The following is a 21,132-nucleotide window of genomic DNA, read 5'->3' on the forward strand; positions in this document are numbered from 1 at the left end:
ACCTATGTCTTGAAGGTGCAAGATCCCTCAGTTAGAAGATCCATATGCTGCAAAGTTTTGTTAAGTTCTACCATCGCAGATTACGAGCAAGGAATGCTCTCTCATATAAAAAGCCTTCTGCATATAGAACATTTTCAAGTTAGAGACACAATTGCTTAAAAAAAAAAAATCAGTTGTAGTGCAGCAATGGAGACAGGTTTTTCCTACTGTCTGGGGATAGGCAATTTGTGGTGATATCACAAATTTTATGGTATTTTTTTATAGCATATCTAAAATCCGTTGCTTTTTAGGGGCTAATTAGCTAATTGCAAACCACTGTGCTAGAGGCTTGGTTGGTTGCAGGCCTGAGGGTGTGGCTCCTGAGAGGAAGCCAGGCTGAACGAGGAAGTGAGCAGAGGAAGGTGTTAGCAACCAGCAGCAAACTTAGCTTATTGCAGCTTCTGGGAGCTCACAAACAGAGCTCACAAACATAGGCATTTGCGAGGGCATTTAATGGGGAGGCCCAGAGTATTGTCCCATGGCATGCATAGGACCAAGAGACATGCAGGGCGAGGGAGCTGCTGCAGTGACCTGCAACACATGTGCCATGCTTATCTTTCTGCCGGAGAACATACAGTTGTATACCTGCAGCAAGTGCAAACTGGTTGTCTTGCTGGAAGAGAAGGTACAGAAACTTGAGGCCCTCCTAGCCATGCTTTGAGCTACAGGACAACATGCCGAGTTTCTTGATAGAGCTGAGTTGACTGTGATGCAACAGCAACACAGATGGGGTGGCCCCAGGCTGGAGGAAGATCGCCCACTGCAAAAGACCAACCCCTGGAGGAATGTGAAACACAGAAGCAGGACAGTCATGAACCACGCTTTGTCACTGGAGCTGCAGAATGGCTTCCAAGCTCTCACCTTGGACACCAGTTCTGGACCAGAGGAGCTAGGACAGCAGTTGCCGACCTCAGAATACACCAAGGTGGCTGTGAAAGGTGCAGAGCACAGAATGATTTCTGCCACCCCCCAGAGGTGGAAGAGACAAGAGGATGGACTTCCCTGTTTAGGGAAGTTTTTAATGATTGATGTTATAATGTATTTTTACTCTTTTGTTGGAAGTTGCTCAGAGTGGCTGGGGAAACCTAGCCAGATGGGCAGGGTAAAAATAATAAATTGTCATTATTAGTATTATTAGTATTAGTATTATTAGAGGAGTCCTTTTTCATTCTTGACCTAACTCCTTCAGATCCACGGCTACTGATCATGGATGAGTATGCTGATAACCCACTTGCTATCTTCCAAGGAAATGAACTAGGCAACTCCAACAGACAAGAACTCAAGAACAGCACTTGTAGACCATAGAATACTCCAAGGAGGTTTTGGAAGGTACAGCATATCAGACAATTCCTGCCACTCCCCAGAGAACGAGACGTGGTGGTGATAGGTGACTCCCTACTGAGGGGGGCAGAAGAAGTAGTGTGTGGAGAAAATAGGATGTCCCAGACGGTATGCAAAGATTCACAATGTGACAGAGAAGTTGCCATGTCTTTTAAAGCCAACTGACCACTACTCCTTCCTTCTGATTCATGTGGGTACAAATAATACTAACACGGACAATGTATATCAAGGGACTGTGAGGCTCTGGGAGGAAGCTGAAGAGATGTGGGGCACAGGTGGTCTCTTCACCACCAGTCCTTCCTGTTGAAGGTCGGAGCCGGGGAAGAGAAAGGAAAATACTGGACACAAAACAGTTTGAGGGAGTTGGGCATATTTTGCCTAGAAAAGAGGAGATTAAGAGATGTGATGGCCATATTCAAATACTATGATTCTCCTTGCTGTGAGTTCTTTGATGGAAAGTGAGAAGTTTCTTCCATTTGAAGCTCTTTCCACATTCTAAGCACTGATATGGTCTCTCCTCACGGTGAATTCTTTGATGGGAAGTGAGATGTTCCTTCCTACTAAAGCACTTCCCACATTCCACGCATTTGTATGGGTTCTCCCCTGCATGAATTCTCTGATGGGCCTTGAGGTTTGACCTCTGAAAGAAGCTCTTTCCACATTCCAAGCACTGATATGGTTTCTCCCCTGTATGAATTCTTTGATGGGAAGGGAGACTTCCTTTCCTACTGAATCTCTTTCCACATTCCAAGCATTGATATGGTTTCTCTCCTGTATGAATTGTCTGATGGGAAGTGAGACTTATCTTCCAGATGAATCTCTCCACATTCCAAGCACTGATATGGTTTCTCCCCGCTGTGAGTTCTTTGATGGCAGGTGAGATGAGACCTCCTATTGAAGCTATTTCCACATTCCAAGCATTGATGTGGATTCTTCCTCTCATGAATACTTACATGGGAAGTGAGTTGGGCCCTCTGTCTGAAGTTCTTTCCACATTCCATGCACTGATATGGTTTCTCCCCTGTATGAATTCTTTGATGGCATATGAGCTGAGCTTTCTGCCTGAAGCTCTTTCCACATTCCATGCACTTATAGGGTTTCTCCCCTGTATGAATTCTTTGATGGGAAGTGAGACTATGCTTGCGAGTGAAGCTCTTCGCACATTCTAAGCACTGATGGGGTTTCTCTCCTGCATGAATACTTCGATGGGCTACCAGCTTAGCCCTCTCACTGAAGCCTTGACCACATTCCAAGCACTCATATGGTTTCCCCCCTGTATGAATTTTTTTATGGTAAGTGAGATTAAACATCCAGGCATAGCTCTTTCCGCATTCCATGCACTTATAGGGTTTCTCCCCTGTATGAATTACTTGATGGGCCATGAGGTGAGCCCTCACACTGAAGCTCTTTCCACATTCCAAGCACGGATGGGGTTTCTCCCCGCTATGTGTTCTTAGATGGGAAGTGAGATTGAAGCTCCTATGGAAGCTCTTTCCGCATTCCAAGCACTTATAGGGTTTCTCCCCTGTATGAATTCTTTGATGGCAAGTGAGACTTTCCTTATGGGTAAAACTCTTTCCACATTGCAAACACTGATACGGTTTCTCCCCGCTGTGAGTTCTTTGATGGCAAGTAAGTTTGGAGATGTGATTGTAGCTCTTTCCACATTCCAAGCACTGATATGGTTTCTCCCCTGTGTGAATTTTCTGATGGGAAATGAGATAGGACCTCTGACAGAAGCTCTTTCCACATTCCAAGCACTGATATGGTTTCTCCCCTGTATGAATTCTGTGATGGTAAGTGAGCTTAGCCCTCTGAGAGAAGCTTTTTCCACATTCCAAGCACTGATATGGTTTCTCCGCTGTATGAATTTTCTGATGGGAAATGAGATCGGACCTCTGACTGAAGCTCTTTCGACATTCGAGGCATTGATATGGTTTCTCGCCTGTATGAATTCTTTGATGGCGAGTGAGATGGGTCCTTTGACTGAAGCTCTTCCCACATTCCAAGCACTGATATGGTTTCTCGCCTGTATGAATTCTTTGATGGGAAGTGAGTGTAGCCCTCACACTGAAGCTTTTTCCACATTCCAAGCATTGATGGGGTTTTTCCCCGCTGTGCTTTCTTTGATGGGAAGTGAGATTACCCTTCCGACTAAAAGTCTTTTGACATTCCAAGCACTGATAGTGATTCTTTCCAATGGGATTTATTTCATAGGAAGTGGAATAGAAGCTGCGATTGATGCTCTCTCCAAACTCCAAATATTCATACAACTTCCCCACTGTGTGTAATTTGTCCAATCCATCAGCACCTGCAAAAATGAGAGAAGATTAGAGTCTCAGGAAGAAATGGAGCCCCAACTTATTAAACAATGCTAATAAACACTTGTGATAGACAAATAAGGGAGTTAGATTTGAGGTTTTACTACAGGGTTAATGAATGCCTTTTTTGACAGGCATTAAGAGAGAGACATATTGATGGAAACCTGAGATTCAAAAGGCCTGGCACTTTTCAGGATGGATTTTGTTTGGCTTAATGTAATAATAATAATAATAATAATAATAATAATAATAATAATAATTTATTATTTATACCCCACCCATCTGGCTGGGCTTCCCCAGCCACTCTGGGCGGCTTCCCAAAAAATATTGAAATACCATAATACATCAAACATTAGAAGCTTCCCTAAACAGGGCTGCCTTCAGATGTCTGGTAGTTGTTGTTCTCTTTAACATCTGGTGGGAGGGCGTTCCACAGGGCGGGCGCCACCACCGAGAAGGCCCTCTGCCTGGTTCCCTGTAACTTGGCTTATCGCAGTGAGGGAACTGCCAGAAGGCCCTCAGTGCTGGACCTCAGTATCCGGGCAGAACGATGGGGGTGGAGACGCTCCTTCAGGTACACAGGACCAAGGCCATTTAGGGCTTGAAAGGTCAGCACCAACACTGCTCCCAGTCACCAGTCTAGCTGCCGCGTTCTGGATTAGTTGTAGTTTCTGGGTCACCTTCAAAGGTAGCCCCACGTAGAGCGCATTGCAGTAGTCTAAGCGGGAGATAACCAGAGCATGCACCACTCTGGCGAGGCAGTCCGCGGGCAGATAGGTTCTCAGCCTGCGTACCAGATGGAGCTGGTAGACAGCTGCCCTGGACACAGATTTGACCTGTGCCTCCATGGACAGCTGTGAGTCGAAAATGACTCCCAAGCTGCACACCTGGTCCTTCAGGGGCACAGTTACCCCATTCAGGACCAGGGAATCCTCCACACCTGCCCGCCTCCTGTCCCCCAGAAACAGTACTTCTGTCTTGTCAGGATTCAGCCTCAATCTGTTAGCTGCCATCCAATCTCCAACCGCCTCCAGACACTCACACAGGACCTTCACCGCCTTCACTGGTTCTGATTTGAAAGAGAGGTAGAGCTGGGTCTCATCCGCATACTGATGAACACCCAGCCCAAACCCCCTGATGATCTCTCCCAGCGGCTTCATGTAGATGTTGAAAAGCATGGGGGAGAGGACGAAACCCTGAGGCACCCCACAAGTGAGAGCCCAGGGGTCTGAACACTCATCCCCCACCACCACTTTCTGAACACGGCCCAGGAGGAAGGAGCGGAACCACCGTATGACAGTGCCCCCAGCTCCCAACCCCTCAAGACGGTCCAGAAGGATGTTATGGTCGATTGTATCAAACGCTGCTGAGAGATCCAGCAGAACTAGGAAAGAGCTCTCACCTTTGTCCCTAGCCTGCCGGAGATCATCAACCAGTGCGACCAAGGCAGTTTCAGTCCCATGATGAGGCCTGAATCCCGACTGGAAGGGATCCAAATGGTCTGCTTCTTCCAGGCGTGCCTGGAGTTGTTCAGCAACCGCTCGCTCAATCACCTTGCCCAAGAATGGAAGATTTGAGACTCGGCGATAATTGGCCATCGTGGCCGCATCTAAAGATGGTTTTTTAAGAAGCGGTTTAATAACCGCCTCTTTCAGCGGGTCTGGGAAGGCTCCCTCACAGAGGGAAGCATTCACCACCCCACGAAGCCCATCGCCCAGTCCTTCCCGGCTAGCTTTTATAAGCCAGGATGGGCAAGGATCCAGGAGATAGGTGGTTGGCTTCACTCGTCCAAGCAGCCTCTCCACATCCTCGGAGGTAACAGATTGGAATTGATCCCACTCAACTTGACTAGACAGAACTCTAGCACTCTCCCGCCCCAGCCCTGCTCCCACGGTGGCGTCTACCTCTTCCCGAATCTGAGCGATTTTATCTGCAAAAAACTTTGCAAAATCATTGCAGGAGATCATGTGGCCCGTACTGGGCCCTGATGTTGCAGGTGGTTCCGCTAAATTGTGAATCACCTGAAAAAGTCTCCTGCTGCTGTTTTCTGCAGATGCAATAGAGGTGGCGAAGAAAGTCTTCTTCGCTGTCGCTATCGCCACTTGGTAGGCTTGACGTTGAGCTCTAACCTGTGTCTGGTCAGATTCAGAATGAGTTATCTGCCACCGGCGCTCTAGCCGTCTCAACGATTGTTTCATTGCCCTCAGATCTGTGGAAAACCACGGGGCTGTCCGGGCTCCATGCAATCAGAGAGGGCGCTTCGGAGCCAAACAGTCAATAGCCCTGGTTAACTCCACATTCCAGCGGGCCACCAGGGAATTAGCTGAAAGGCCATCAACATGGGACAAAGCATCCCCTACCACTCTCTGGAAACCATTTGGATCCATTAAGTGGCGGGGGTGGACCATCTGAATTGGTCCCACCTCCCTGCAGAGGGGATGGGTCGCAGAGAAGTCCAGTTGCACCAGGAAGTGATCTGACCATGGCACTTCTTGCGTTTCGCTTTTACTTAGTGTCAGATCACCAACATCCATAGAGGTGAACACCAGGTCTAAGGCATGTCCGCGGCTATGAGTTGGGCCAGACTTATTCAGGGACAGCCCCATGGAGGCCATGCTTTCCACGAAGTCCCGAGCGGCCCCTTGTAAGGTCGTGTCGGCATGGATGTTAAAATCCCCTAGGACGACCAAGCTAGGTGTCTCCAGGAGAACATCCGCCACGACCTGAAGCAGCTCAGGCAGGGAATCCTTAGTGCAGCGGGGAGGTCGGTACACCAACAGGAATCCTGTACTGCCCCTATTGCCCAGCTTCCAGAACATGCACTCGGAAAACTGGGTCTTCCCAATAGGACGTCCGGTGCAAACTAATGACTTCCTAAAAATCACTGCAACCCCCCCTCCCCGCCCACATGACCTGGGTTGCTGTGCGTAAGAGAAACCTGGTGGACAAGCGGCGGCAAGGACAGGCCCATCTGCTTCATCCAACCAAGTCTCTGTTACACATGCCAGGTCAAGTCCTCCATCCATGATCAAGTCATGGATGGCAGTGGTCTTATGAATCATTGACCTGGCATTGCACAGCAGCACCTTCAGGTCATGTGGGTATCCCTTGCTGATTCTAGTATCCATCCGGTCAGGACCAGACCTGGAGGCAGGGATAGTCCTCGGACAATGACTAAACCTGCCTCCTCTGTAATGACATGGTCTGGTCTTAGCGTAACTCCTCCTCCTACCCGTGATCACTGAGATCGGTTGTCCCAGTGCATCCCCCCCTGTGGAACATGCCCCAGCCATTTTGTTGGCTGGGAACCATTTGCAAGTTCAGTCATCTCTTTGGTAAACCAATAATTTACAGAAGCAAAAACTAATAAACCTGATAGAAGCAGGTTCATCTTCTGTCCCCACGATGAAGCTACATTTAAAAAGGCAAGGGCAGCTGAGAGCAGCCTGATCATGGTTTTAAAAGGCAAATGTGGAGGAAGAAAAGAGATTAGGGACTTCCGGAGGCGGCGCCATCGGCAATGGTGGACTCCTTCTGAGTAAGAAGGGGAAGCTCCGCAGAAATCGGGTCTACCCGCTACAGCGAAGTGGGGACCCTTCCAAAAACCGCAGGCGGGTAAAGCCTGTGACCGTGGGACTCGGCGGGCACCTTTGTGCTCCCCCCGCTTTGAGAAGGGGCTCGGAAAAAAGCCCCGGAACAGGATGGGGTGTGTGACGCGGTGCTGAGAGTTAATCGCTACTTCTGCGGAGTGAAGCTGCACAGCTGATGCCGGAGAGCACTGACCTTTCTTCCTTTGAAAATTTGGCTTTAAACTACAACCCGTGAGTAAGAACTTGATAAAAACGGGGGATCAAAGGATTTGCCTCCTTTGATCGGCACAAGAACTTGAATTTGGCTCTGAAGCGGGAAGGCGCAAAAGGGAAGTCCGTCTTCCGATTTTGTAAATAGGATCAAAGCAAAGACTTTGGAAGCTAAGAACCGGGAAAAGTGGAGATATAAGGAGCTTAATTTCAACGCCTGTTGAAAGAACCCCCCTTAAAGTTATTTAAAAGAAAAAAAGGGAGGAAATTAAGACCACTGCTCAACCCCTGCTATTGGGCTGCCAGAAACAGTAAGGAAAGCCCTGCACCATTTATTGCTACATTATATGGTTACTCTGTTTTTGAATTGGAAATTTTGAGAGACTCTCTTTGCAACTGTTGCCTTTGACTGAAGGATATTATTGTATATAGAAGCAATCCATTTTAAAGTGAACATTGTTGCCAAGCTCCCCTAGAGGAGGACTGTGTAATAACTGGGGTTTTTCCATTGCAGCTGGCTAGGAAACTTTTCCCATAACAAAGAATCTGACTGTGAGAGTGACCTTGAGGGAGATAAAGTAATGGATCAACTTCAACCTCAGGAAAAACCCCAGGAAAAACCTCTAAGAGTAAAAACTAGGCTGCAGCAGCGAAGACAATCAATTGTAGCCCCTCCAGCTATAGAAAAGGAAGAAAGTGGCCAATCTGGGGCAAAAGGTGGGGGCTCTGATGAGACACTTAATGCATCATTAGATAAAATCTTTGAAGCATTGGAAAAATTGTCAGCTAAAATTGACTTAAATACTACAACCATCAGTTCTAACACACAGGCCATTGACAGGTTGCTGCAGGAATCTAAATTGACAAGAAGGATTGCAGAGGACGCTAAAGAAAAGGTATTGGAAGTAGAGGGAAAGATTCAGCCAATCAATAGACAACTAGAAGACCACAAGACGCAATTGTCCTTATTTGAACTCAGAGATAAACAGGCCAACCTAAGGATTAGAGCGGTCCCAGAATTGGAAGAAGACAATTTGAGTGAATTTTTGACACAGGAATTTGAAGAATTCTGGGGCCTGGACCAAGACAAAGATTTTAAGATAGTGACGGCCTTTAGATTTGGCAAAGGTGGTAAAGGAAGAAAGAACAGAGCAAGAGATTGTTTGATTACACTCAGATCTAAGGAAGAGAGAGATAAAATATTGAGCCTGCACTACAAGAAATCACTGGAGATAGAGGACTCCAGGATTGAGATTTTTAAAGATATCCCAAAACATCTTTTGGACCTCAGGGCCAAATACGGAGATTTGGTGTATTTGTTAAGAAGAAATAGTATCATTTTCAGGTGGGAGTTCCCCCAGGGTTTGTCCTTTACCTATAAAGGGAAAAAGGTGAGAATAAGATCGGAGGAAGATAAAGAGAGATTTTTGAAAGACCACGAGGAACATCTACGAAAAGAGTCAGAGGAAGGAGAACCGAAGATATCAAAGCCAGGAGCTTTGGACACAGTAAAGTTACAACTGGGACCGGATAAACTAGAGAAAGCGAGACCACCAACAGACCAAGAACAACTACTGGGAGCAGTTGGAGGAACAGAATAACTACACAATGTCTCTGCAGGTATTAAGTTGGAACATTAGAGGGCTGAACTCCCCTGATAAGAGGAAGAAAATTTTCCATTTGCTGAAAAAGGAGAAATTGGACTTGATTTGTTTGCAAGAAACTTACGTGACCAGAACACATAGAAAAGTTTTAATTAACAAAAGATTAGGTCAAGAATTTATTTCATCAGATAAAGTTAAAAAGAGAGGAGTCGTGATTTATGCAAAAGAAAGCCTATTACCCAAATTTGTTTTTAAAGATGATCAAGGAAGATTTGTGGCAATTGAGATACAATTTCAAGGAGAGAATTTTTTGATTGTAGGAATATACGTACCAAATGAGGGGAAATCAGAATTTTTTAAGAAACTGCATGAGACACTGTTGGACTTTATGGATTACAATATCATCATGCTCGGAGATATGAATGGAGTGGTTTCGACAAATATGGACAAATCAGAAAGACAAGTGGTAACTAAAGATGGAAGACTACCGAAAACTTTTTTTGAAATGACAGACAATATGGACTTGATTGACACTTGGAGAACTAAGAACCCCCTAGGCAGAGAGGGAACTTTCTTTTCTGAAGCCCAAAAGACCTGGACAAGAATTGACCAAATCTGGATTACCATAGGACTGGCTCCCAAGATTTGAAAAGTGGAAATCTGCCCAAAGACTTGCTCCGACCATAACCCTGTGAAAATGGAAATGAAAGTAACATCGACTGGCTCCTTCAGATGGAGGATGAATGACACCTTGTTTAGAGATCAGGAAATTATTAAAAAGGCCCAAAAAATTATGAGAGACTATTTTGAGATAAATTTGAAGATTTCTGTGGAAAAAAGAGTAATTTGGGACGCTAGCAAAGCCGTAATGAGAGGATTTCTGATTCAGCAAAATGCAATAAAAAAGAGAACTCAAGAGGAGAAAAAAGAAAAGATCTTGGGGAAAATAAGAGAAGGAGAGAGGAAACTTAGATCTAAACCGAAGTCGCAAGAGATCTTAAGAGAAATTAAGTTACATCAAGTACAATATATGAAAATGATAAATCAAGAGATAGAATGGAAAATTAAACAGATGAGACAAAAGACTTTTGATTCAGCGAATAAATGTGGGAAGTTGCTAGCGTGGCAGCTGAAGAAGAGACAAAAATTAAACACTGTTTCTAACCTTGAAACAAATTTTTTTTCCTTCCAGTAGCACCTTAAAGACCAACTAAGTTAGTTCTTGGTATGAGCTTTCGTGTGCATGCACACTTCTTCAGATACACTGAAACAGAAGTTTCCAGACCCTTCTATATAGTGAGAAGGTGGGGAGGGGTATTACTCAGAAGAGTGGTGGGAATGGGTGATTGGCAGATAGCTGTGATGAGCCTGTTGACGACTCTTAACGACTGCAATAGGTCTTACAGGAAAAAGCAAGGGGTGAGAAGGTGAAAAATGGCTTTGTCATGTATAACGAGATAAGAATCCAAGGTCTTTGTTCAGACCAGGTGTCTCCATGGTTTTAAGTTTGGTGATAAGTTGCAATTCAGCAGCTTCTCTTTCCAGTCTATTTCTGAAATTCCTTTGTAGTAAAACAGCTACTTTGAGATCTTGTATAGAATGTCCTGGGAGATTGAAGTGTTCTCCTACTGGTTTCTCTGTCTTGTGATTCCTGATGTCAGATTTATGTCCGTTTATTCTTTGGCGTAAGGTCTGGCCTGTTTGTCCAATATAGAGAGCTGAAGGACACTGTTGGCATTTGATGGCATACACAATGTTAGACGATGAGCAATTAAATAGTCCCGAGATGGTATGTGTGATGTTGTTGGGGCCAGTAATGGTGTTGTCCGGGTGTATGTGGCAACAAAGTTGGCATCTGGGTTTATTGCAGGCTCTGGTGCCAGTGTCCGTGTTAAGTCTGGTAGTAGTATTATTGTGGGTTAGGAGTTGTTTAAGATTGGGTGGCTGTCTGTAGGCAATGAAAGGTCTTCCTCCCAGAGCTTGAGAAAGAGAACTGTCATTGTCCAGGAGAGGTTGTAGATCTCTGATGATGCATTGTACTGTTTTAACTTGGGAGCTGTATGTGATGACTAGAGGTATTCTGTTATTTTCTTTTTTGGGTCTGTCTTGCAGCAAGTTCTCTCTGGGTATCAGTCTGGCTCTGTTGATCTGTTGTCTAACTTCATCTGCTGGGTATTTTAGTTCTAAGAAGGTTTGCTGTAGATCTCTTAGGTGAGAGTCTCTGTCTGTAGAATTGGAACAGATGCGGCTGTAACGTAGTGCCTGGCTATATACAATGGACTGTTTGGTATGTTTGGGATGGTAGCTAGAGGCATGTAGATATGTTTGTCGGTCAGTTGGTTTACGGTATAAGGTGGTGTCTATGCGCCCATCCTGTATTTTTATAGTAGTGTCCAAAAAATGTATTTCTTGCATAGATTGATTCATTGTTAGGTTGATTGTGGGGTGAAAATCATTGAATTTCTGGTGGAAGGTGTCCAGGGTCTGTTGACCATGTGTCCAGATGATAAAAATATCGTCAACGTATCGCAGGTACAAGAGAGGTTTGAGTGGGTAGGAAACGTTGTTCTAAATCTGCCATGAAGATGTTGGCATACTGTGGGGCCATGCGGGTGCCCATTGCTGTGCCGCTGATCTGAAGGAACAGGTCATCACCGAATTTGAAGTTGTTGTGGGTAAGGACAAATTGGCAGATGAAGTTAGACAACAGATCAACAGAGCCAGACTGATACCCAGAGAGAACTTGCTGCAAGACAGACCCAAAAAAGAAAATAACAGAACACCTCTAGTCATCACATACAGCTCCCAAGTTAAAACAGTACAACGCATCATCAGAGATCTACAACCTCTCCTGGACAAATAAAAGTTCTCTTTCTCAAGCTCTGGGAGGAAGACCTTTCATTGCCTACAGACAGCCACCCAATCTTAAACAACTCCTAACCCACAATAATACTACAACCAGACCTAACATGGACACTGGCACCAGAGCCTGCAATAAACCCAGATGCCAACTTTGTTGCCACATACACCTGGACAACACCATTACTGGCCCCAACAACATCACACATACCATCTCGGGACTATTTAATTGCTCATCGTTTAACATTGTGTATGCCATCAAATGCCAACAGTGTCCTTCAGCTCTCTATATTGGACAAACAGGCCAGACCTTACGCCAAAGAATAAACGGACATAAATCGGACATCAGGAATCACAAGACAGAGAAACCAGTAGGAGAACACTTCAATCTCCCAGGACATTCTATACAAGATCTCAAAGTAGCTGTTTTACTACAAAGGAATTTCAGAAATAGACTGGAAAGAGAAGCTGCTGAATTGCAACTTATCACCAAACTTAAAACCATGGAGACACCTGGTCTGAACAAAGACCTTGGATTCTTATCTCATTATACATGACAAAGCCATTTTTCACCTTCTCACCGCTTGCTTTTTCCTGTAAGACCTATTGCAGTCGTTAAGAGTCGTCAACAGGCTCATCACAGCTATCTGCCAATCACCCATTCCCACCACTCTTCTGAGTAATACCCCTCCCCACCTTCTCACTATATAGAAGGGTCTGGAAACTTCTGTTTCAGTGTATCTGAAGAAGTGTGCATGCACACGAAAGCTCATACCAAGAACTAACTTAGTTGGTCTTTAAGGTGCTACTGGAAGGAAAAAAAAATTGTTTTGACTATGGCAGACCAACACGGCTACCTATCTGTAACTCTAACCTTGAAGTTGATGGAAAGAACATACAGAATCCACAGGAGATAAGAAATTGTTTCCAGAGATATTTCAAACAACTCTACACACAAGGGCCACAGAATGAGATTGAAATTGACCAATTTTTGAAAATTAATGGACTACAAAAAATTTCTCAAGAAAATAAATTGCTTTTGAACTATAAAATAACAGAACAAGAGGTGGAAGGTGCCATTCAGAATATGCAACTGGGCAAATCTCCAGGGCCTGATGGACTAACCTCCAAATATTATAGAACCCTGAAAGACTATTTAATTCAACCACTAAGGGAGGTTTGCAACGAAATTATGGAGGGGAAAAAAGCGCCAGAGTCGTGGCAAGAAGCATACATCACACTTATACCGAAAAATGAGACTGAGAAGACGCAACTTAAGAACTACCGTCCCATATCCCTTTTAAATGTGGATTACAAAATTTTTGCAGATATTTTGGCTAAATGATTGAAAAAAGTATTAGCTGAAATGATACATAAAGATCAGGCCGGCTTTCTCCCTGGTAGACACTTATCTGATAATATGAGGAATATAATTAAAATTTTGGAAAAGTTACAAGTGAATATCAATACAGAAGCAGTTTTGATATTTGTAGATGCGGAGAAAGCCTTTGACAATATTTCTTGGAGTTTTATGAAGAAAAATCTTCAGGGGATGGGGGTAGGACAAAACTTTGAAAATGGTATAGGTGCGATTTACTCTGAGCAAAAGGCTAAACTGATAGTTAATAATGTTTAGGATTGAGAAAGGGACACGACAAGGCTGCCCAATTTCCCCATTACTTTTTATTTCAGTCCTGGAAGTTTTGCTAAACATGATAAGAAGGGACCACTTGATACAGGGTATTCAGGTCGGAGTTAAACATTACAAACTTAAAGCTTTTGCAGATGACCTTGTTTTGACATTACAGGAGCCAATAGCTAGCACTAAGAGGGCACTAGAACTAATCCAGGATTTTGGTCAAGTGGCAGGATTTAAGTTAAACAAGACAAAAACTAAGGTTTTGGGGAAAAATCTGACCCCGATTGAGAGAGAAAGGTTTCAGAAGGAGACAGATTTAACATTGGTAAAGAAGGTAAAATACCTGGGGGTGAATATGACTTCTAAGAATGTTAATTTATTTAAAGACAATTATGAAAAATGCTGGTCAGAAGTGAAAGAAGATCTGGAAATTTGGACAAACTTGAAGCTTTCCTTGCTAGGTCGAATTGCTGTTATTAAGATGGATGTATTGCCGAGAATGCTGTTTTTGTTTCAATCTTTGCAAATTATTGATAAGCTGGATTGTTTCAAGAGGTGGCAAAGAGATATTTCTAGATTTGTCTGGCAGGGCAAAAAGCCCAGAATAAAACTTAAGATACTTACGGATACTAAAGATAGAGGGGGATTTGCCCTGCCAAATTTGAAACTTTACTATGAATCAGCAGCCTTTTGCTGGTTGAAGGAATGGCTACTTCTTGAGAACACAGACATCTTAGATCTTGAAGGTTACGATAATGCATTTGGATGGCATGCATATTTGTGGTACGGTAAGGTTAAAGTACATAAGGCTTTTAAAAACCATATTGTCAGGAAAGCATTGTTTAATGTATGGTCGAGATATAAAGATTTTTTGGAAAGTAAAACCCCAAGGTGGCTCTTACCTATTTAAGCGAAAGCTTTGAAAAAACTTAATATGGAGACTAAATGGCCAAAGTATTGGGAAATTTTGGAAGAGGAAGGTGACAAATTGAAATTGCAGAGTTATGAGAAGCTTAAAGATAAGGTGCGAGACTGGCTACATTATTTTCAAATAAGAGAGGCTTATAACCAGGATAAAAAAGTGGGCTTCCAGGTGGAAAAATCAAAGTTAGAGACAGAATTGTTAGAATCCAATGCTAAGATATTATCAAGAATGTATCATTTGCTGTTGAAATGGAATACTGAGGAAGAGACGGTAAAATCTGCAATGATAAAATGGGCACAGGATGTAGGATATAACATTATGTTTGCTGACTGGGAGAAGTTGTGGACCACCGGGATCAGATTTACGGCATGTAATGCCCTAAGAGAGAATATTATGAAAATGATGTATAGGTGGTACATGACCCCAGTCAAGCTTGCAAAAATCTATCATTTGCCCGATAACAAATGTTGGAAATGTAAAGAAATTGAAGGTACATTCTTTCACCTTTGGTGGACGTGCCCAAGGATCAAGGCATTCTGGGAGATGATATATAATGAATTAAAAAAGGTACTTAATTACACTTTCCCCAAGAAACCAGAAGCCTTCCTCCTGGGCATAGTCGGCCAATCGGTGCTAAAGAAGGATAGAACTTTCTTTATGTATGCAACAGCAGCAGCAAGAATACTCATTGCAAAGCACTGGAAGACACAAGATGTACCCACTCTGGAAGATTGGCAGATGCAAGTAATGGAATATATGGAGATGGCGGAGATGACTGGCAGAATCCGAGACCAGGGAGAAGAGTTGGTGGAAGAAGATTGGAAGAAATTTAAAATTTATTTACAGAAACATTGTAAAATTTTTGAATGTTAATGGTATTGAAATGAACAGAAAGGGTTCCAGCGATGAGGTTTAAAATAAGATTGGACGGATAATTAGACAAATAAATTGGACAAGAATTTGCTGAATTAATTTTTAACAGGAATACAAAAAAGGGAGATGAGAGGAAGTCAAGAAAATAAGTTAATCAAAGTTGCGGATTAAAATAGAGGGATTTTTTTTGTGCTCTTTTTTCTTTTTTGTCTTTTTATGGGTTTGTTTTTTAAACTGTTTTTTCTTTTTTCTAATGTATTGTATAGTTTGGTGTTTTTGTGCATTTGTCTTTGCTTTTTCTTATGTTTGTTCTCTTTTTCAAAACTTAATAAAATATATATTAAAAAAAAGAAAAAGAAAAAATAAGAGATTATGGTCCAGCAGGAAGCCTTACTGAGAGAGTCCACAGTCGCACGATTCTCCTCCATGACTTCCTTATGCAGAGCTCTCTGGTCAGGATCCAGCAACGCCCACTCCTCCTCTGTGAAATACACAGCGACATCTTCAAAGCACAGAGGACCCTGAAGGAAAAGGGAAAAGGTCCTCTTCTGAGACAGCATAAAGGTTATCCACTATACATTGCTCAGTTACAGATAGGTAGCCGTGTTGGTCTGCCATAGTCAAAACAAAAAATTCCTTCCAGTAGCACCTTAAAGACCAACTAAGTTAGTTCTAGGTATGAGCTTTCGTGTGCATGCACACTTCTTCAGATACCTGAACTTCTCACCCCTTGCTTTTTCCTGTAAGACCTATTGCAGTCGTTAAGAGTCGTCAACTGGCTCATCACAGCTATCTGCCAATCACCCAATCCCACCACTCTTCTGAGTAATACCCCTCCCCACCTTCTCACTATATAGAAGGGTCTGGAAAGTTCTGTTTCAGTGTATCTGAAGAAGTGTGCATGCACACGAAAGCTCATACCTAGAACTAACTTAGTTGGTCTTTAAGGTGCTACTGGAAGGAATTTTTTGTTTTATACATTGCTCAGTTGTTTTTTCTGCCCGTTCCTTGTTGTGTTATTTTAATGGGATTATTTTGCTGCACCTTTTAGGTCTGGATGCCTATTTTAGCATTTCAATTGAATTATTTTACTGTGCATTCTAATGATGGGTATTAATCTTTGTGTGAATGGGTGGACCTCCGCCTGGTGTTCTTCAAATCGTTCTGTCTGTGGAAGTATTCCTGTCTTCCAGACAGAACGCTCCCTTCTCTACTCCTGCTGTGTGCTGCTTGGGGGGCGATGGGACCCTCCCTCTGCCCTACAGCCAACTTCAAGGGGCTCATGGGGGCACAGAGAGGGGGAGGAGGGGGATTCCCTTTGTGCAGCTGATGGGGCTGCTGAGGTGAATCCCGGCCACGGTTTGTTATGGCTTCTCAACTTCTTGGAAGCTTCTCAACTGCTTAGAAGCCTGATTAGATCAATACAGTGGTGCCTCGCAAGACGAAATTAATCCGTTCCGTGAGGCTCTTCGTCTAGCGGTTTTTTCGTCTTGCGAAGCAAGCCCATTGACAGCTTAGCGGATTAGCGCTATTAGTGGTTTAGCGGCTTTTAGCGGATCAGCTGATAAGCGGCTTAGCGGCTTAGGAAAAGGGGGGAAAAAGGGGAAAAACCCGCAGGAACTCGCAAGACATTTCGTCTTGCGAAGCAAGCCCATAAGGAAATTCGTTTTGCGAAGCGCCTCCAAAACGGAAAACCCTTTCGTCTAGCGGGTTTTCCGTCTTGCGAGACGTTCGTCTTGTGGGGCACCGCTGTATAGAAATATAGCTGCAGCTACTGATAAATCATAAAAATAGTGACATTCCGAAGCCCAGGTAAGGAGAGATGGCTGTTCATTCCTGTCAGCACATAAACTTTCTTGAATGGCATTGTCCATCTTTGTTTGGGACAGAGGCTTTGAGAGAGCCAAGAGGAGGAGAAATTCTTTCCAGCCCAGAGGCTCCCTGGCTGCCCCACTCCTCTGACTCTTTCCCCACACAGCTCTTTCCCCATACCAGATCTGTTTCCACAGCTGCTGCTTCTCCTCCGTTCTCATGAAAAGATGGATGAGCAGGTCTGGGGGGCATCCTTCGGTCACCTGCCAGAGACAAAAGTCAAAGGGAAGCCATCAGCTCCTGCGTCTCTCAGAGGTTCAGCATAAAAAAATTCCTTCTAGTAGCACCTTAGAGACCAACTAAGTTTGCTATTGGTATGAGCTTTCGTGTGCATGTACACTTCTTCAGATACACTGAAACAGAAGTCTCTTTCAGAAGTCTGGTTCAGTGTATCTAAAGAAGCGTGCATGCAGACGAAAGCTCATACCAATAAGAAACTGGTCTCTAAGGTGCTACAGGAAGGAATTTTTTAATATTGTTTCGCCTACGGCAGACCAACACGGCTACCGACCTGTAACCAGAGGTTCAGCACTTAGAGATAAGTGCCATAGATGTGCCATGGAAAAGGTCTTGCTTGTTGAGTGCATTTTGACATTGTACCCATTTCAAATTTTTGTTCTTCAAAATATATCTTCCCCCCCTTTGGGCTCTTGGCCCCAAGTGCCTCCCCCCCTAATGATGCACAGAACCCAAAGATTAGTTTCAAGATCCCCAGAATGAGAAGAAAGACGAGTTCCTCCTTACCCAGTGGCCTCCCTCTGGCGTCCAACAGAGTCTTTTCTGCCTCACAGGACTCCAGGCCCAATTCCGCAAAGAGATCCTTTCCCTGAAAGAGTAGCAAGGATTTAAAACAGAGAATGGGGAGAAGGATTAGAAAAGGAATGATCAGAGCAAACACTTTAGGGGAGCAGATCTCATCCCTTGCTTCTCCAAAGAGGGCCAGCCGTTAGGAGAGCATCTTGGAAGGCGCCCTGTCTTGCTTGGAGCCCCTTGGGAGTTTCCAGAGGAAAGTCTCTCTCACCTGCTGCTCTGCCTGACTCAGGAGGAAACCTTCGGCCAGGGCTACAGCCTGGGAACTGGTCTCTGCTCCGCATTCCCTCACCCAGCTCTCCATCTCCAGCGGAAGGACAGCCAGGAACTGCTCCAAGATCACCAGGTCCAGCATCTGAGCTTTGGTATGACTTTCTGGCTTCAGCCACCGACAGTCGAGGTGGTGGAGTCGGCCGCAAGCCTCTCGGGGTCCTTTGGCCTCCTGAGAGCCGGACTGCGTCAACTGCTGGCTCTGCACCTCTGAGCAAAGGGTGTCCTCCTCACCCGGGATCTTCTGCACTGAGTTTTCCCATAATCTCCCACTGCTCCCAGTTTGGAGGGCAGGGCCTCCTCCTGCTTCAGGGCCAGCCGAGTCTTGCTCATCCATCTGGGCTCTCATGAAGCCTCCAAGAGATCGGAAGGAATCCTTTCGCTTTCTGCCAAGTTCTTATGGTCCGATTTAGAGGTACCAGCAAAGCCTACAAAGCAAACATATTGGTCTGTTATCAGACTGATACTTGGTCAGGAGAAGAGAAATGTTTCCTGAGCAAGCGTGGATGAGTCCTGCTAGGAGCCAGGGCTGGACTGCACCACAGCCCCGACTCTGAACCTTCATTAACAGGGAAAAAAGGAAGAAGAAAGAGAAGTATGTCTCTAGCCCTGGTCTAAGGAAAGTGACCATGCAGAATTGCCTCATCGGAAAAGAGGGAGTAACTGAACGCCTGGCTTCTTCAAGTGAATTCAGATCTCCAGGACCTGCTGAGCTGCATCCAAGGTACTGAAGGAGTAATAATAATTAATAATAATAATAATTTATTATTTATACCCCGCCCATCTGGCTGGGCCTCCCCAGCCACTTTGGGCGGCTTCCATAAAAACCAAAAATACAGGAGCTTGGGGATGTAAGCTCAGAGCCTTCATCTAGAGCTCTGAGGATTCTTGGAGAACAGGAGAGGTTCCTGCAGACTGGAGGGGGGCAGATGTTGTCCCCATCTTCAAAAACAGGAAAAACTACCGACCGGTGAGCTTGAGACTGATACCAGGCAACCAGGGAAGGTCCTAGAACAGATAATTAAACCGTCAGTCTGTGAGGACTGAGAAAAGGATGCTGTGATTACGAAGACCCAGCACAGGTTTCTCGAAAACAAGTCATGCCAGACCCATCTGGCAGCTCCCAGATTATGGGCTGGGCTGCTTTTCTTTATTAATGGCATTTCTATCCCACTTTTTTCTGCAAGGATCTCCGGGGGCATCCATGCGTCTACCCCTCCTCACAACAATGGGGCTCCGTTCAAGGTGCTGACATGAGGGGTTCACTTGGACCCCAATCTCTGAGGAGCCTCTGAAGCAGAGCCCACCGCTAAGCACCAACTCATATGTCCCAGACTCACTAATTATCCTTGCCTGCAATGGGCAAATAGAGCTGAGATTCCTGCAGTGCAGGGGCTGGACTAGATGTCCTTTGGGTCCCTTCCAAGTCCCCAAGGCTTCCTCTTCCGTCTGGGGGTGAAGATCTGAGCATTTGGGGAAGCCCCTGCCATTTAGGTCTGGGCTGCAGTTTTGATTTCATTGCGGAGTGTGCACTGGAAGGACGGATCCTGAAGCTGAGGCTCCAAGACTTTGGCCACCTCATGAGAAGAGAAGACTCCCTGGAAAAGACCCTGATGCTGGGAAAGATGGAGGGCGCAAGGAGAAGGGGGCGACAGAGGACGAGATGGTGGGACAGTGTTCTCGAAGCTGCAAACCTGAGTCTGACCAAACTGCTGGAGGCAGTGGAAGACAGGAGTGCCTGGCGTGCTCTGGTCCAGGGGGTCACAATGACGCGGACACAACTAAACAAGAGGACTAGATGCCCTTTGGGTCCCTTCCAAGTCCCCAAGGCTTCCTCTTCAGTCTGGGGGGGCAGATCTGAGCATTGGGGGAGGCCCCTGCCATTGAGGGGACCCGCGGGGTCCTCAGTCCGGCATCTGGAGCAGCCCTTCTCCAGCTGGACTACAACTCCCATCCGCCCCAGCTAGCCAGGCCCGGGCTCAGGGATGAGGGGAGTTGTAGTCCAGCACCAGCTGGGGAAACCCCCTCGCCCCCCCCCGGCCCAGCCCTGCCTGCCCCTCCCCACAATGGGACCCCCAGGGGGGAGAGGAGACTCACCGGAGGAGAGCAGAGGGGACAGGGAGGGGCTCCGGAAGACCCGCCCCCGTCATTTCCGGTCCTCTCTAGGAGTGCGGCTCAGCTGCTCTTAACCCTTGCCTAGCCTTCGGCGCCCAGCTGGTCTCCTCTGGAGGGAGCCTGGGGGCCGGAGGAGGAGGAGAAGGAGCCGAGAAGGGCCAGAGGAGCCCCGGGATGGGCAGGAAAAAGGCCGGGCGGGGGGGGGGGGGGGCGGGAGGGGTTGCAATTTCTGGCCTCTTAGGCCAGGGCTAAAGAGCAGGCAGGGCCAGAGCTGGCAAGGGATCAGCTGCCAAGGGGGCGCGGGAATAAGGGAATTTCCCCCCAAAAGGGAAGGTCGTGGGGCGCAGGGGGTGCTGTGGTCTATAAGCCACTGAGACTTGGGCTGCCCAGCGGAAGGTCTGTGCTTCCAGTCCCCATGACTGAGCTCCCCTTGCTCTGTCCCAGCTCCTGCCAACCTAGCACTTCAAAAGCACACCAGCGCAAGTAGAGAAATAGGTACCACTGTGGTGTTTCTGTGCGCTCTGGCCAGAAGCGGTTTAGTCCTGCTGCCTAAATCACCCGGAAGGCTGTCTGCGGACCAGCACTGCCGGCTCCCTCGGCCTGAAGCAAGATGAGCTCTGCGCCCCAGTCGCCTTTGCCGGGACCTGACCGTCCAGGGGTCCTT

At 45.7% G+C, this 21,132-nt stretch overlaps 1 protein-coding gene across 1 annotated transcript; it reads right to left on the reverse strand.

Moving 5' to 3' along the window:
• Window positions 1-161: 161 nt before the first annotated feature.
• LOC307211720 (uncharacterized protein) lies at window positions 162-18,973 on the reverse strand. The gene is made up of 5 exons (XM_079968626.1): window positions 18,295-18,973; window positions 18,018-18,099; window positions 17,394-17,476; window positions 15,796-15,922; window positions 162-3,691 (listed from the first exon to the last, which is right to left on the reverse strand). The coding sequence occupies exons 1-5, from the start codon at window positions 18,700-18,702 to the stop codon at window positions 2,106-2,108; spliced, it is 2,286 nt and encodes a 761-aa protein (XP_079824752.1). The 5' UTR covers window positions 18,703-18,973; the 3' UTR covers window positions 162-2,105.
• Window positions 18,974-21,132: the final 2,159 nt, after the last annotated feature.

This window comes from Podarcis cretensis (genome assembly GCF_951804945.1).
Source record: "Podarcis cretensis genome assembly, chromosome: 3".
In the NCBI taxonomy this organism is placed as follows: Eukaryota; Metazoa; Chordata; class Lepidosauria; order Squamata; family Lacertidae; genus Podarcis; species Podarcis cretensis.